The sequence below is a fragment of the Gopherus flavomarginatus genome, chromosome 4, assembly GCF_025201925.1.
Source record: "Gopherus flavomarginatus isolate rGopFla2 chromosome 4, rGopFla2.mat.asm, whole genome shotgun sequence".
NCBI lineage: Eukaryota > Metazoa > Chordata > Testudines > Testudinidae > Gopherus > Gopherus flavomarginatus.
In genome coordinates, this window is record NC_066620.1 from 90,148,036 (window position 1) to 90,161,201 (window position 13,166).

The 13,166-nt window shown below is 42.0% G+C and overlaps 1 protein-coding gene across 5 annotated transcripts in view; it reads left to right on the forward strand.

Moving 5' to 3' along the window:
• RPS6KA2 (ribosomal protein S6 kinase A2) overlaps nt 1-13,166 on the forward strand; it is a 463,478-nt gene that overhangs the window by 390,928 nt on the left and 59,384 nt on the right. For all 5 annotated transcript variants that reach the window (XM_050949056.1, XM_050949058.1, XM_050949059.1 and 2 more), the window contains one exon: nt 9,610-9,712. In XM_050949056.1, the coding sequence (XP_050805013.1) occupies nt 9,610-9,712 (103 nt within the window). The remainder of the gene's footprint in view (nt 1-9,609; nt 9,713-13,166) is intronic.

Sequence of the window (13,166 nt, forward strand, 5' to 3'; positions counted from 1 at the left end):
TGGAATTCCTGGGCCCTCCTTGACTACTTCCGATGCCTGACTTAGTATCCCTCCAGATGTTCTTCAACTGTTTTAGTGGAGTCTGCTGAGAGTGACTGCAGAATCTCTATAGATACCTAATCCAGTGGACCCTTATGTAACCATTCATGGCCCCGCAGGGCTGGACCCCCTTTCTCAATTACATATAAGTCTAATAAACACTACTTATTGTTATACTCCACGTTCACTTGCATCACTCCAATTGGCACTGTTTTTTTTCTCCCATATAAGTTCTTAGTAACATCAGTGTCCCCTTCAGTTTGGTATTTTAAAAAGTTTTGTCATATTCCAAACATGAGATAATAGAAACTGCAGAGTCTGTGTCCAATTCCATGTTAAGCATTTTGCCTACCACCCTGGTGCCCACCAAATTACAGACTGGTCATTTTTGCTCATACTATATATATGCAGGCTGGCTACTCCACTCTCCCGGTCTGTCACTACTGCCTCTGTCCACATAGTGTACATTGATATTCATTTTTCTTTACTGATTTGGTCTCTTCCTTATTTTTCTTAGTGCAAGAAACTGCTTGGATAGGACCCTTTTTATTACAGCTTCTGCAATATGCATCTTTAAATCGGCAATCAGAAGGAGTGTGGAACCCTTTTCCACACCAATAACATGTCTGTCTGCTGAGCGGACTGGCTCTGTGTCTGGAGTAGGGCCCTCAGCAGCGCCTGTTCAGTACTCCTCATAGCTTAACAAGTCAGCCAGGTTGCCTGATGGACCACCCTGCCTGACTGACTGAGGAAGCCAGCCAGGCGGTTCTTAAACCTTACAGCAGCAGTAGCTTGCTGGCTGCTCAACTCACATGCCCATGGACTATCTGCCTTCCTGTGCTCATCTCTAAATCCTGCTCCTGCTTTGCTCCTCCACAGCTCCAGTCCAGACATGGTCCTGCACCCAGCTTTGTTCCCATCCTGTCCCAGCCTCGCTCCTGTCTCAGAACCAATCCTGCTCCTGCCTTCCCTAACTCCTGGTAATCCAGCTCCAACCATAAGCTTTGACTCTGACTCTGCTTCAACCCTTGACTCTGTCATTCAGATGCTGACTACTAGGCCGACTCCTGTTCTGGCCGCTAGGCTTGGCTGCATAGGACCCGGTCCCCTGACACTCTTGCCCTGGGTTACAGATAGTGTAAGCATTCGTATTTCTGTTTTCGTGCCAGTATGCAATTCTATTGCATCCCTCTCTGCAATTTCCATTGCTACTCCAATTTCTACTGTGCGTTTAAAGGTGTGAGCTTCTTCTGGGTGCTTTCATTCAGCAGTCCCTATACAAATCTGTCTCTTAGGGCCTCGCTAAGCCCATTCTTAAAAGCACAGTGTTCTGATCATCTTTTTAACTCTGTCGCAAAGGAGGAAATAGATTCACTTTCAAGCTGATTCCGCTTATGAAACCTGAACCTTTCTGCTGTAAGCAGGGGCTTGGGTGACAATCTTGAACAATTTGCACTTTTTAAAGGTTTTGCTGGCTGGGACAATCAGACTACATAATAAACTATAGGTTTTTCCTCCAGTCACAATCAGTAATGCTGCTGCATGTTTTGCTCAGGGATTCTCATTTACTTCAAAATATTCCTCCAGCCTCTCTAGATATGTGGGCCAGTCCGCCACAGCATCGTCAAAGGCCTCCATTTTTCCAATACCGCTTGTCATTTCACCTTGCTGCTGTTACTTTAGCTGCTGTTAGCTCTCAGGGACTGCAAGCAAGGTCACAGATTGTCTTGCTGTTCAGATGCATAGAAGGTTCTTGACATCCCACTGTCATCGCCCATTGTTGTGTATTGTGGACATAGCACAAATCTCTGATTATAAACTCAGACACATCCATAAAGGTGGAGCCAGGATGGCTAACTGACTCTGTACTGCATAGAGATAGAAGAAAAACAGAGTAACCACTATACAACAGCAAATTCAACATCAGCAACTGCTAAAAAAACTGTAACTGCAAATTCACATGAAGAAATTCAACCCTCCATTCAATACATTCAAATACATAACAATCACCTTGGCAACTGAGCTAGGCAGTACTTCTATATCCTGGGAAGTTTCCCAAAATCCGAGAATTTTTGAGTAAAATGTTTTGAATGAAAATTCTCAATTTCCCAAGTTGAAACATTTTACTCACACATTCCCAGGTTTGAGGAAATTTCCCAGGATATAGAAGCACTGTAAAAAACTTTATCTGGGAATTTTTTACCAGATTTGGGAAATTTTTAGCGCTAGGTTGGGAAAAGTTGGCATCACAATATAGAAGCACTGGAGCTAGGAAGAGTGAGGTCAGCAGCTTCGCTATTACTGTCTAAGGACAGCTGAAGCACCAGCAGCCCATCCTCCTAGCATGAGCTGTACGGGAGAGCTGAACGCATGAGGAAGGCCAAGAGGAATGGTGTTCTCAGTATCTGTCTAAAGCCCAGGAGCGGAAAGAGGAGAGTAGGCTGGGTTTTGCACATTCTGATATTTGCCAAGCTCCGCATCGGAACCCACACTGCAATTCAGTGAATTCTCCCATTCCTAGTTCTTAGGCTGAGTCCATTTGATGCCATATTTCAGCCTAGGCTGCATTTTCATGGCTGAGTTATGTGCCCTTCTGAAGACAGACCCTTAACCGTAATTGGGCAAGTGGGAACTAGTACAATAATGTGAGAACTGAGCTATGGAAGCTTGATTCTCCACTGAGGCTGAGTTCTGCTGAGATGCAGTGGAGAAGGGGGGGCTCTTGGGGAGCTGGTCACAGCTCCTTGATTCTCAGCTGCTTTGCCCCAGTGTAAAGTGTAGCTGCAGAGAGGCAGGTTTAACATATACCACTGAGGTATAGTCCTTCAGGGACCTTATGCCAGTGGAGAATCAGATGTAATGGAACCTAGATCTGCCATGCCTCCTCACCCAGACACCCACCCTGCCTCCACTTTCAGGAAGAGGGAGGGCTCTGGTGCTGGAGGAAGCAGAGCAGCCTTCATCAGCTTGATGCCAACAGAGATTCCCCCTACACAAGGGCAATTCTCTAGTGCAAATCCACTGTCACTTTAGGTGCATTCTGCATTGTGTAAACAACACATAGTGAACTTGACAGACTGAAAAATCTGGTCCATAGTGTTTATCCCAAAGCCAAAATTGTAGCACTGGCCAATCTTTGTAAAAGCCTCCATACTACTGTTACTTTCACTGCAGTAACAGGGTCCTAAATCTGCACTTTCCAGGGTGACCCAGACAAAGGCATCTCTTCTGCAAATCTCCACCTCAGTGCTACGAAACATCCATCAGGCCACTGCAGCCCAAATTTGGTAGATTCTCTTTTAAATAAATTGACATTGTTTCAGAGTAAAGGTCTGGGCTGAGATTTTAAGGGAGTCTGAGGGAGTTAGGTGCCCAACTCTCACAGCAATTCATGTGCCTACAATTTCTACAACATTTAGGACCCATTTGTTCCCCAAGACAAATAGACACCACTTTCATTGACTTCAGCTGATTTAAAAGCAGCAGTGTGTCTGAGGGCAGAATTTGGGTTCCAAATGCTTTTTCTTATTATTTTCCCCTTGCAGATTGTGCTTATAGAAGCTTTGGCTTTTCACTGGGTCTATGAAATCCCTTTGTACAACCCTCAGTCAGAAGAGATGGGCATGAATATCTCTTTTTTTCATCAGATGATCTAGAAAAAAAGGCTGAGTTAGGACTCTATTCATCACGGATAGGATTCATATATAAAGTAGGAGTGAATTTCATTCCTTTCATCAGATCTGGCTGATAGGGTAGGAGTTCTTTTTCTTTCCCACTCCCTCTGTTTTCTTTACCAGAACACACTTTCAACATAAAGGTCAAACTAAATTCACAATATAAATTAATTATAGATGTTATCAACAGCAAAAGCTGATCCAGGGATGTGAATTCTGGTGCCCTTTCTGTCATTTGCCATTAGTGTTGTTACGGGCTAACATTTTAAAAGATAGCTCAGCCTTTTGTCTGTTTGTTGGATTTTTCTGTGACAGGTATATATGTATCAAGGACGTTTATTCCTGTCCTGCAAGTGCGTCACTGCAGAGAGCAGCATCTTTCTATTTCTGGAAGGTGTCTAAGGAATAACTTAATTCTTCATCAAAGACACTCGGCTCAGTGCAGGAAATTACTAAATAGTTCTTAATTAAATTAAATCATTTTCTTTTTCTTGATATCTGCCAGATGCATGCATAGGGCATTTACATCTGTATCTCTTTCATGTATCCATTTAAAATGAATTGTGATAACTGTTCATGAATAATGAGGGACAGATGTGAGTCCCAAACACTTTATTGCCAGCTCATTACATGCATCACAGCAAAAGAAATGTCCAGTGACCACCCAAGTTTGCAACAGGGACTGAAGGCAAAGATATTAACAAAACATAATAGCAACACTTAAGTAGAGCTGGTACTAAAATCAGAATTTCCAGCCTGTGGGAAATTCTGATAATTCTAAAAATGAAAATAATGGGACAAAAAATTTAGCTATCAAATTTTTTGGCAGAATGGAAAGTTCTGAAAAATTTCAGTTCAAAACATTTTGTTTCTACATTTTTATTAGAAACTAAAACTAAATGATTTGACATCTCCAAATCAAAATGTTTAATTTCAACTTGGTTCAGCCTTAACCGGAGATGCCACAGTGACTCATGGGAGCTGAATTTATGTCTCATATACCTCCATTTCCTGATGTGGGCCAGGCTCTCTGGTGATACTACATCACCCATGGTGCGCTATGGTCACGTGAGTTCCATGAGGCATGGTGTTGGTTCAACCAAAGGGGAGACTGTGGTGTGTCATAGAAGTGTAGTCTAGCCATGGAACTCACCCCATAGAGAAGAATGGGGGTATGATGCATCCAAAGTACAACTCCCATGAGGTGCTGTGGCAGCTGAAGCATACCCAAAGTAAAGTCATACTGACCAAAAACAACTTGAAATGAAATATTTAGTTTAGATTTTCCTGATGGAAAATTGACTCATTATTTTCAAAATAATTCCCGCCAAAATTTTTGATTTTTTGCAGAAACTGCATTTTCTGTCAAAAAAAAAATTTCGACAGAAAATTCCTGACCAGCTCCAGTATTAAGCTGTGTACAAAAAGCATCTCTGTATAGTAGATATGTACAGATGCAATAAGCCCTCAATTACATAATATATTTTTTCACCTGTCAAACTAAGCAATATCTTGACAGGTTTCCTAGCCTAGTGTCGAAAATATGAAATAGGTAATTGCAAAAAATGTCAGGGTTAATTCTCCAAACAAACTGGAGCTCTAGGAGCAAAGAGTCCTCAAACTGTCAGAGGCCTCTATGTGCATTCTGGTGAATTAGATGTGAATAATCTGACTATAATAACTGTCAGAGCCTCAGAACGTTTGGGGATTTGATAAACATACAGAAGCTTGGATGCTTATCCAAACCTGTATGCCTGAGTATATCATTCTTTCTTCTTTGAGTGCTGGTCCGTATGTGTATTCCACTGTGGGTATGCATGTGTTCCGTGCACCTGAGACCAGAGAATTCTTGTAAGTCTCTTGTTCCATGACAGCACCCCTGCCCTCCTCAGGCTTCACACCAAGAGCATAAGGGGCAGGGCAGACCAACCACCTCTCCAGATCCTTCTTACTGCTGCATGGCCTGAGTTGGAATCCTCCAGTGTCCAGAGCTGATTGTTCTCTTCTCCTGTAAATATTCAAGTAATGCTGTTCTCAGGAATTTTAATTGTTAGTGTTTTATAGCTCCCCAGTTACCCAGTGTTAGAATCCCCACCTTGGGAACTCTCCTAGTCACTTGGCGGGGTACTTAAATTTTGCCCAGCATATCGAACTTCAGAAACTGTGTCTCCTGCCCCCACTACCGTTCAGTTAGCAACAGCCACCAGGGTTCCCTCTGCTGCCTCAGAAATGCTCATATCTCTGCTAAGTGCAGTACCTGCCACTCTTTTCCCAACCAAACGTGGAAAGCATGAGAATTTCAGCTTTGGAAGCACCTTATACATTGGCCAGGGTTAGCAAGAAGCATGCTCTCCAGTGCTATGTCTGACTCCAGAGTGGAGACAGGAGCGGGAAGGACCCTTTGGTTGGGCCCCCTTATGAGAGTAAGGGGCACTCTCACAGATGTAAAAGCAGATCCACTTCTAGACCCTCAAAGAGGAGAGATCCGTCACCAACCTTTTACAAGTCAGGTGAGCCTTCACGCTCAATTCATAACATCTGAGGCCCTCCTAAAACTTAATGGCATCTTCAAAAGACTCATAGGAGCAAGATTTCTTCTGTATCAGCATCTGCATCAACTTGGACACTGACTGTGGTGCCACCTAAAATGAAGCACTGGGATAGGAAGGACGAGTAACCACTGGTACTGTCAAAAACTGCACAGATGGAGACTCAATCACCGGTGGTACCATCATGGCCACATAAGGAACTGCCATCTATACCTATTAAGGTGGCACAGAGTGACAAGACACAACCTCCAAAGGTGCAGGTGATTTATACCACTCTGGACTATATGTTTGACCTCCCAGATCTACAATTTCCTTTGTTATCAGGACCGATCCTCATCAGAGAGATACAAATGCCTGTGGGAATCCAGGACTCTGGGAGAAGTCTATTCCCCACCCAATTCACTAGCCCCGATTTCCTATCCATGAATCTGTTGGCACTGCCAGTGGACCCAGATCCAACCTTTGCATTTTTGGGAATATTGCTTGTTAGTCACTCACAGTGGCATACACATAGCAACTAGCACTCAAAGAAGAAAGAGAAGTTACTTGCTTTGTTATAACTGGAATTTGCTGAGATGCGTGGTCCCTATCTGTATTCCGCTACTAGCTCTCCTTCCCCTCTGCTTCAATCATGACTAGATTTGCAATAGAGAAGGAACAAGGGAGGCAGTCTACCCTTCCCCTTACACCCTCAGCACGCCGCTTGAGTCAAGCAGGAGCACAGACATGGACTAACAGATGCTAATTGAAAGAATTCTCCAGTCTCAGGCACATGGAGTGCATGCGTAACCACCGTGGAATACAGATAGGGACCACACATCTCAAAGAACTCCAGTTACAGCAAGGTAAATAACTTCCCTTTATTGTGACACACTGAAGTTGTTTCATCACCCTGAATCCAAGGAAAACAATACAATTTCTTTACACAGCTAGTAACTCTGCATGGTTCTGTGTAATTCACCATGATTTCTAACATTAGTCAATTATATCTTTCTGTGACAGACCAACATGATCATTCTTTTTTAAAGTTTTTATTTATTTATTTATTTATTTGGGAGGAAAAAGAATAAACAGACAATAAAAGACTGAGACATATGTAATGAAATCCTTTCTTTGGCTAGGGAAGCAAAGTGAATTTTTCCCCCGACTATGTAGCATAAATGATAACACATGCCGTATATTAGAGTAATTCACCCATTACAGAAACCATACATTACGGAGAACCTTCCTGCATGTGAAGAGTGGGGAAAAGCATGTGATCAGCTCCATTAAATATTTTGAAAAATCAGCTAATTTATGAAGCTGTTTTATTTCTTAAGAGTTAGCTTAAAATATTCTTTCCAAACGCTAATGAAGTTGAACTCTCAGCTCTTATTGTGGCTTGAAGGTTAATACAAACATTATATTTGTGCTTAAACATATTAATTATTGAGGGTGTTCTGTTTTAATCAGATCAGCCTTTTGAAGTCAGAAGACAGCAATGCTAATAGAAGAGGGAATATGGTCTAGTGATGAAAATAGAGGGCAAGGAGTCAAATCAAAGCCCTTTTCCCAGTTCTGGCATAAAGCACACTATGTGGTCTTGGTTAGCTCATAGAGGATCTGACCCAAAGCCCATTGAAATCAATAGGAGTCTTTCTATTTATGTCAGTGGGCTTTGGATCACACCCAAAAACTTTGTTCCTCAGTTTACTTATCTATCAAACTTATATAATTACCCATTGCATGGGAGTATTGTGAGGCTTAAGTCATTAATGTCTGGACAACATCTATGAGATATTTGGGTGGAAAGTGATATGGGGTGCAAAGTGCTATTATTACTGGTTACAAGTGTAGTCTTCCATATGTGCTCCCTTCCTCTCCAACACAAGCACACCTACACAGGAATGCTTATCTGTACATGCCATCTCCCAATCCCTAGTATTATCCCTTGTTTCCTGTTTCACCTGCAAGTGCCTTAACTGGACGACTCCACCCATCTGCAGAACCGTCTTGCTATCTCTCTTTGGCAAGTTCTCATCTTCCCTGTGATTTACCGAGCCAGCTGCCACACCCTCCTCCTTTTCCAGTCATGACAAATGACAAGAAACCAACTTATCTGTTTAGACTGTAAGCAGCTTGCGGCAGCAACTGTCTCTATTTTGTTTCTTGTATGGCATCAAGCAGGTTGTTGGTTCTTACCAAATAATAAATACTAATAACACAGTGACCCTTTCCCTCAGCACCACCTAACAAAGGCCACAAATGCTTGGTTCCTACTGTCATCTGCAAATTCATAGACTCATAGAATTTAAGGTCAGAAAGAACCATCATGATCACGATCTCCTGCACATCACAAGCCATAGAACCTCACCCACCCACCTCTGTAGTAGATCTTAACCTCAGGCTGAGTTACTGAAGTCTTCAAATCATGGTTTAAAGCAGGGGTAGGCAACCTATGGCACAGGTGCCAAAGGCGGCATGTGAGCTGATTTTCAGTGGCACTCACGCTAGCCAGGTCCTGGCCACCAGTCCAGGGGCTCTGCATTTTAATTTAATTTTAAATGAAGCTTCTTAAACATTTTAAAAACCTTATTTACTTTACATACAACAATAGTTTAGTTATATATTATAGACTTATAGAAAGAGACCTTCTAAAAACGTTAAAATGTATTACTGGCACACGAAACCTTAAATTAGAGTGAATAAATGAAAACTTGGCACACCACTTCTGAAAGGTTACCGACTTCTGTTTTAAAGACTTCAAGTTACAGAGAATCCACCACTTACTCTAGTTTAAACCAGCAAGTGACCAATGCCCCGTGCTGCAGAGGAAGGGAAAAACCCCAGGGTCTCCGCTAATCTTACCCAGGGGAAAATTCCTTCCCGACTCCAAATATGGCAATCTGTTAGACCATCAGCATGTGGGCAAGATCCACCAGGCAGATACCTGGGAAAGAATTCTCTCTAATAACTCAGAGCTCTCCCCATGTAATGTCCCATCACCAGCCACTTGAAACTGTCTGCAAACCTACACACTGCCTCCTCAGAAAACCCCTGGCCCAGCCTGGAAGAGCAGCCAATTCCCAGGTGAACACCTAGCTTGAAAATTTGTGCCATTCTGTAGCTAAAGGATGCATTTTGTATAGACCCTGGGTCATAATAATTAAAAATGGCAAAGACTTACTAGGACATGGATATAATCAGCAGGAGCAGCTGCTGCATCCTCAAGTATATCACTCCCTGCCAGTGTGGCACATAGTTCTCCTGACAGAGGACATGCTAAAGAAGTGTGTGATCCTGCACTTGGACCTGACGGCTGCTATGGTATGTATATCACTGACTGTTCTCTATCATTGTTCTTGTAGAAACTATATAGGAAAGAAATCAAGCCACCTTTTAAACCAGCAGTGGGACGGCCAGAAGACACGTTTCATTTTGACCCGGAGTTCACATCACGGACCCCTACAGGTTAGCATCAACAATGAGATGGAATAGAAGTGATGGATATTTTCAGTTAATAGCTCCACCCCCACTGAAGTCAATAGGCCTGATCTTTTGTGGAATCAGTGGGCCTTGTCGGGTCAAGCCAGCAGGAAGCTGTGAGTGCTCAGCATTTCTCAGGAACAAGCCCATAGTTACTTCTCCAGCTTGTCATTGGGTATGTCATCCAGAAAGGAAAGGTGCCTGATATTACCAAAACTAAAGAAAAATTGCAGTTTTTATTGTTTGATTTTTTATTTTGGGGTGGGCTTTTTGTTGTTTTTTTTGTTTTTGTTTGGTTGGTTAGATTAAATGACTGTTTTAAATGACAACAATTTCAAATGATTTGACGGTTGTGCAAGTTAGTATGTAACTGTGTTACACTTCTGTCTGATTTAATTGTGAAATGCCCTAGAACACTCTGACGAGTGGAACTTGATGAATGGTAACCCTGATGGAGAGGCAAATTCTCTGCTGGCAAAACTCCAGTGAAGCCAGTGGATTTATGCCTGCTGAGAATTTGGCTCATAACATCCACCTGGTTAATGACCAATAAATGCTCCAGATGGGACTGTTGTTCCTATTTTTATTCATAATTTCCACTTCAGACTAGCGATAACATATGCCGGACAGTATATTTTAGGGCAGTTGTTACCCTTGTAGGTCAGTCTTTTGAACAGACAACAATGGTACCAGTAACTTCCTAAGCACTAATCCCAGCTGCAGCACTGACTCTCTGTGACCTTGGACAAATCATTTAACCACTCTGCCACAGTTTCCACATCTGCAAAATGTACACAATACTTAACTATGTGCCCTACCAGCACGAAGAGTTACTTTTTGTTGTTTGTAAAGCCTTCTGAAGATGGTAAGTTAAGATAAAGTTAAGTATTAAAATAAAATTGCAGCCTCTGGCTTCAAGCTTCAACCCTCAACTTGTCTCAGAATTATAAGAAATGAGTGAATCAGTTCTGATAAGTATAAAACCACTAGAGATGGGTCATGGCACTTGGACCCAAAGCTGAACTTTCCCATAGTTTTGATTTGGACTGATTGTGGTTTTGCCTAAGGCCTCTCTCTTAAAAATAATCCAAACCTTCACCCAAAGTTTGACTCAAACTTTTCACGGTGTGAAAAACGCTTGTAACACTTTATTTTGATCACCCCTTTACACTTCCTAATTTTTTGCTACAGTCAGGCTCTTGAGGGCTGTTGCAGGCCCAGGGAGAGCTGCATCCCCTGTAGGGTACCAGACATTTTTACAGCACTATTTGTACATTTAATTCAGATCTCTATGGAACCTGGAGGCACATCTGTGAAATGCTGGAAACTTCACAAGCTAGTCTGTTCTTGTGAGATTTGTGTTCTGGCAGTTAGTCTGAAGAAAGTGAGATACATCTAAATGCTTTTGGGGTTCACACTCGGCCAGTTTTATTGGCATGAAAACCACTGTCTTGCACAAGTGTGCTGATGAACAGAATTACATAGTTTATACTACCTGTGTTCACAGGTATTTTCTGGCCATTAACTGTCAGATTCAATTTGATATTTTGTGCGAAACAGACTTACATGGGGACTCTTTTTTTTTTTTTTAATTATTTGGCCTGAGCCCCATTTACATTAAGACCCTCTTCCACTGCCAGGGCTCATGTGATTACAGCACAGGAAGGCATACCGATGCTGGCTTTAATCTATCTAGCACAGGTAACAATAGTAGTGAAGTCACGGCAGCACAGACTTCAACATGGGCTAGCTGCCCCAGGACAGTCCCGCCAGGGAATCTGGGTACATATTCGAGTTGCTAGCCCATGCTGAAGCCTGTGCCGCCACATCTTCACTATTCTTGTTACCTTCGGTAGCTAGATTAAAGCTAGTGCAGGTATGCCTACACACACTACAGTCGCACCTTCATTTGCAGAGTAGATGTAGCCTAGTCTAAATAAGAATCAGGCCCAATAATTTTTAAATGGGTGTAAATGTGATCTGTTGCCACTTTAAGACCCCTTTACACTTCCAGAGCAGTGTAAAGGAGCCACCATATAAATAAAAATCAGGCCTATCTACAGTAGTCCTTGTCCCAGCACCATATCTTTGCTAACAAATAGTTTTCCATTGAAATAATTTATTTTGTTAAGAAAAAAAGAAGGAAACGGTGAACAATCCCATGGTTCCCGTACATCTTATGGGTCTGTTGAAACTGTAAACCAATTAAGTTTCTCTGTTGTGGTTTATTATGTTTACTATGAAGCTTCTGTGTTGTGGGTCATTATGTCACCCTTTTACTGTAATGTAATTTTAGCCTTCTATTCACAATTAATCATCATCATAACTGTATCTTAATTTAATGTTACTGATTATGTTCTAGCAGTAAATGGAATTATATTACAGAAGTCTAGTATTTGTATCAGTTACTGTTCAAATTTGTAGTTTCTTGTCATTGATGTGTATCCATTAGGATCCAGGTTATTCCCTGAAATAAAATGGTGTCTACTTGCTACCTTCCTGCAACATAAATATATAATTTGTCCTAAATGTTTTGTGGACATCAAAAATACTTGGACAAGTGCGATTTTGTGGTAATGGATTTTTGCTGGATAAGTGATTTGTGCAATATGAGGTTGCTTAGAATTAAAGAGTTTCAGATAAATATTTGTGTATGTGAATTTTAAAGGTATAATAAGCACTAAGTATTATCTGCTTAAATGCAATAGGGTAGGCCAGGAGTAGTCAATAGGCAGACTGTGGGCCAAATCTGGACCCCTAGGTGCTTTTGAATGGACCCTCAATTTTTTTAATTTACCTATTATCATTTTTGTTTTATTATTTTCTCTGAAGCCTGGATTTTGGCTGTATCTTGACCAAGAAATTTGGACCTTGACAAAAAATAATTGACTATCCCTAGGGTGGGCTTTGAAGAGTGCAACTTTCTAAGAACCTATATAATAAAATTATATTACAGGGTTCTTCAAGTGCTCCACTGTGTGAATTCATACATCAGTGATGAAATGAAAAAACAAAGTAGTGAAGGTTGGACAGGGCCTGCCTCCATTATACTTGTGTCCACCCAATGTTTAGCTGAATTCTTTGCTTTCAGGAAAAGACGGTTACTCACTTTTGTAACTGTTGTTCTTCGAGATGTGTTGCTCACATCCATTCCAGTTAGGTGTGCGCGCCGTGCGTGCACGTTCGTCGGAAACTTTTTACCCTAGCAACTCCAGTGGGCCGGCAGGTCGCCCCCTAGAGTGGCGCCGCCATGGCACCTGATATATACCCCTGCCGGCCCACCCGCTCCTCAGTTCCTTCTTGCCGGCTACTCCGACAGTGGGGAAGGAGGGCGGGTGTGGAATGGATGTGAGCAACACATCTCGAAGAACAACAGTTACAAAGGTGAGTAACCGTCTTTTCTTCTTCGAGTGATTGCTCACATCCATTCCAGTTAGGT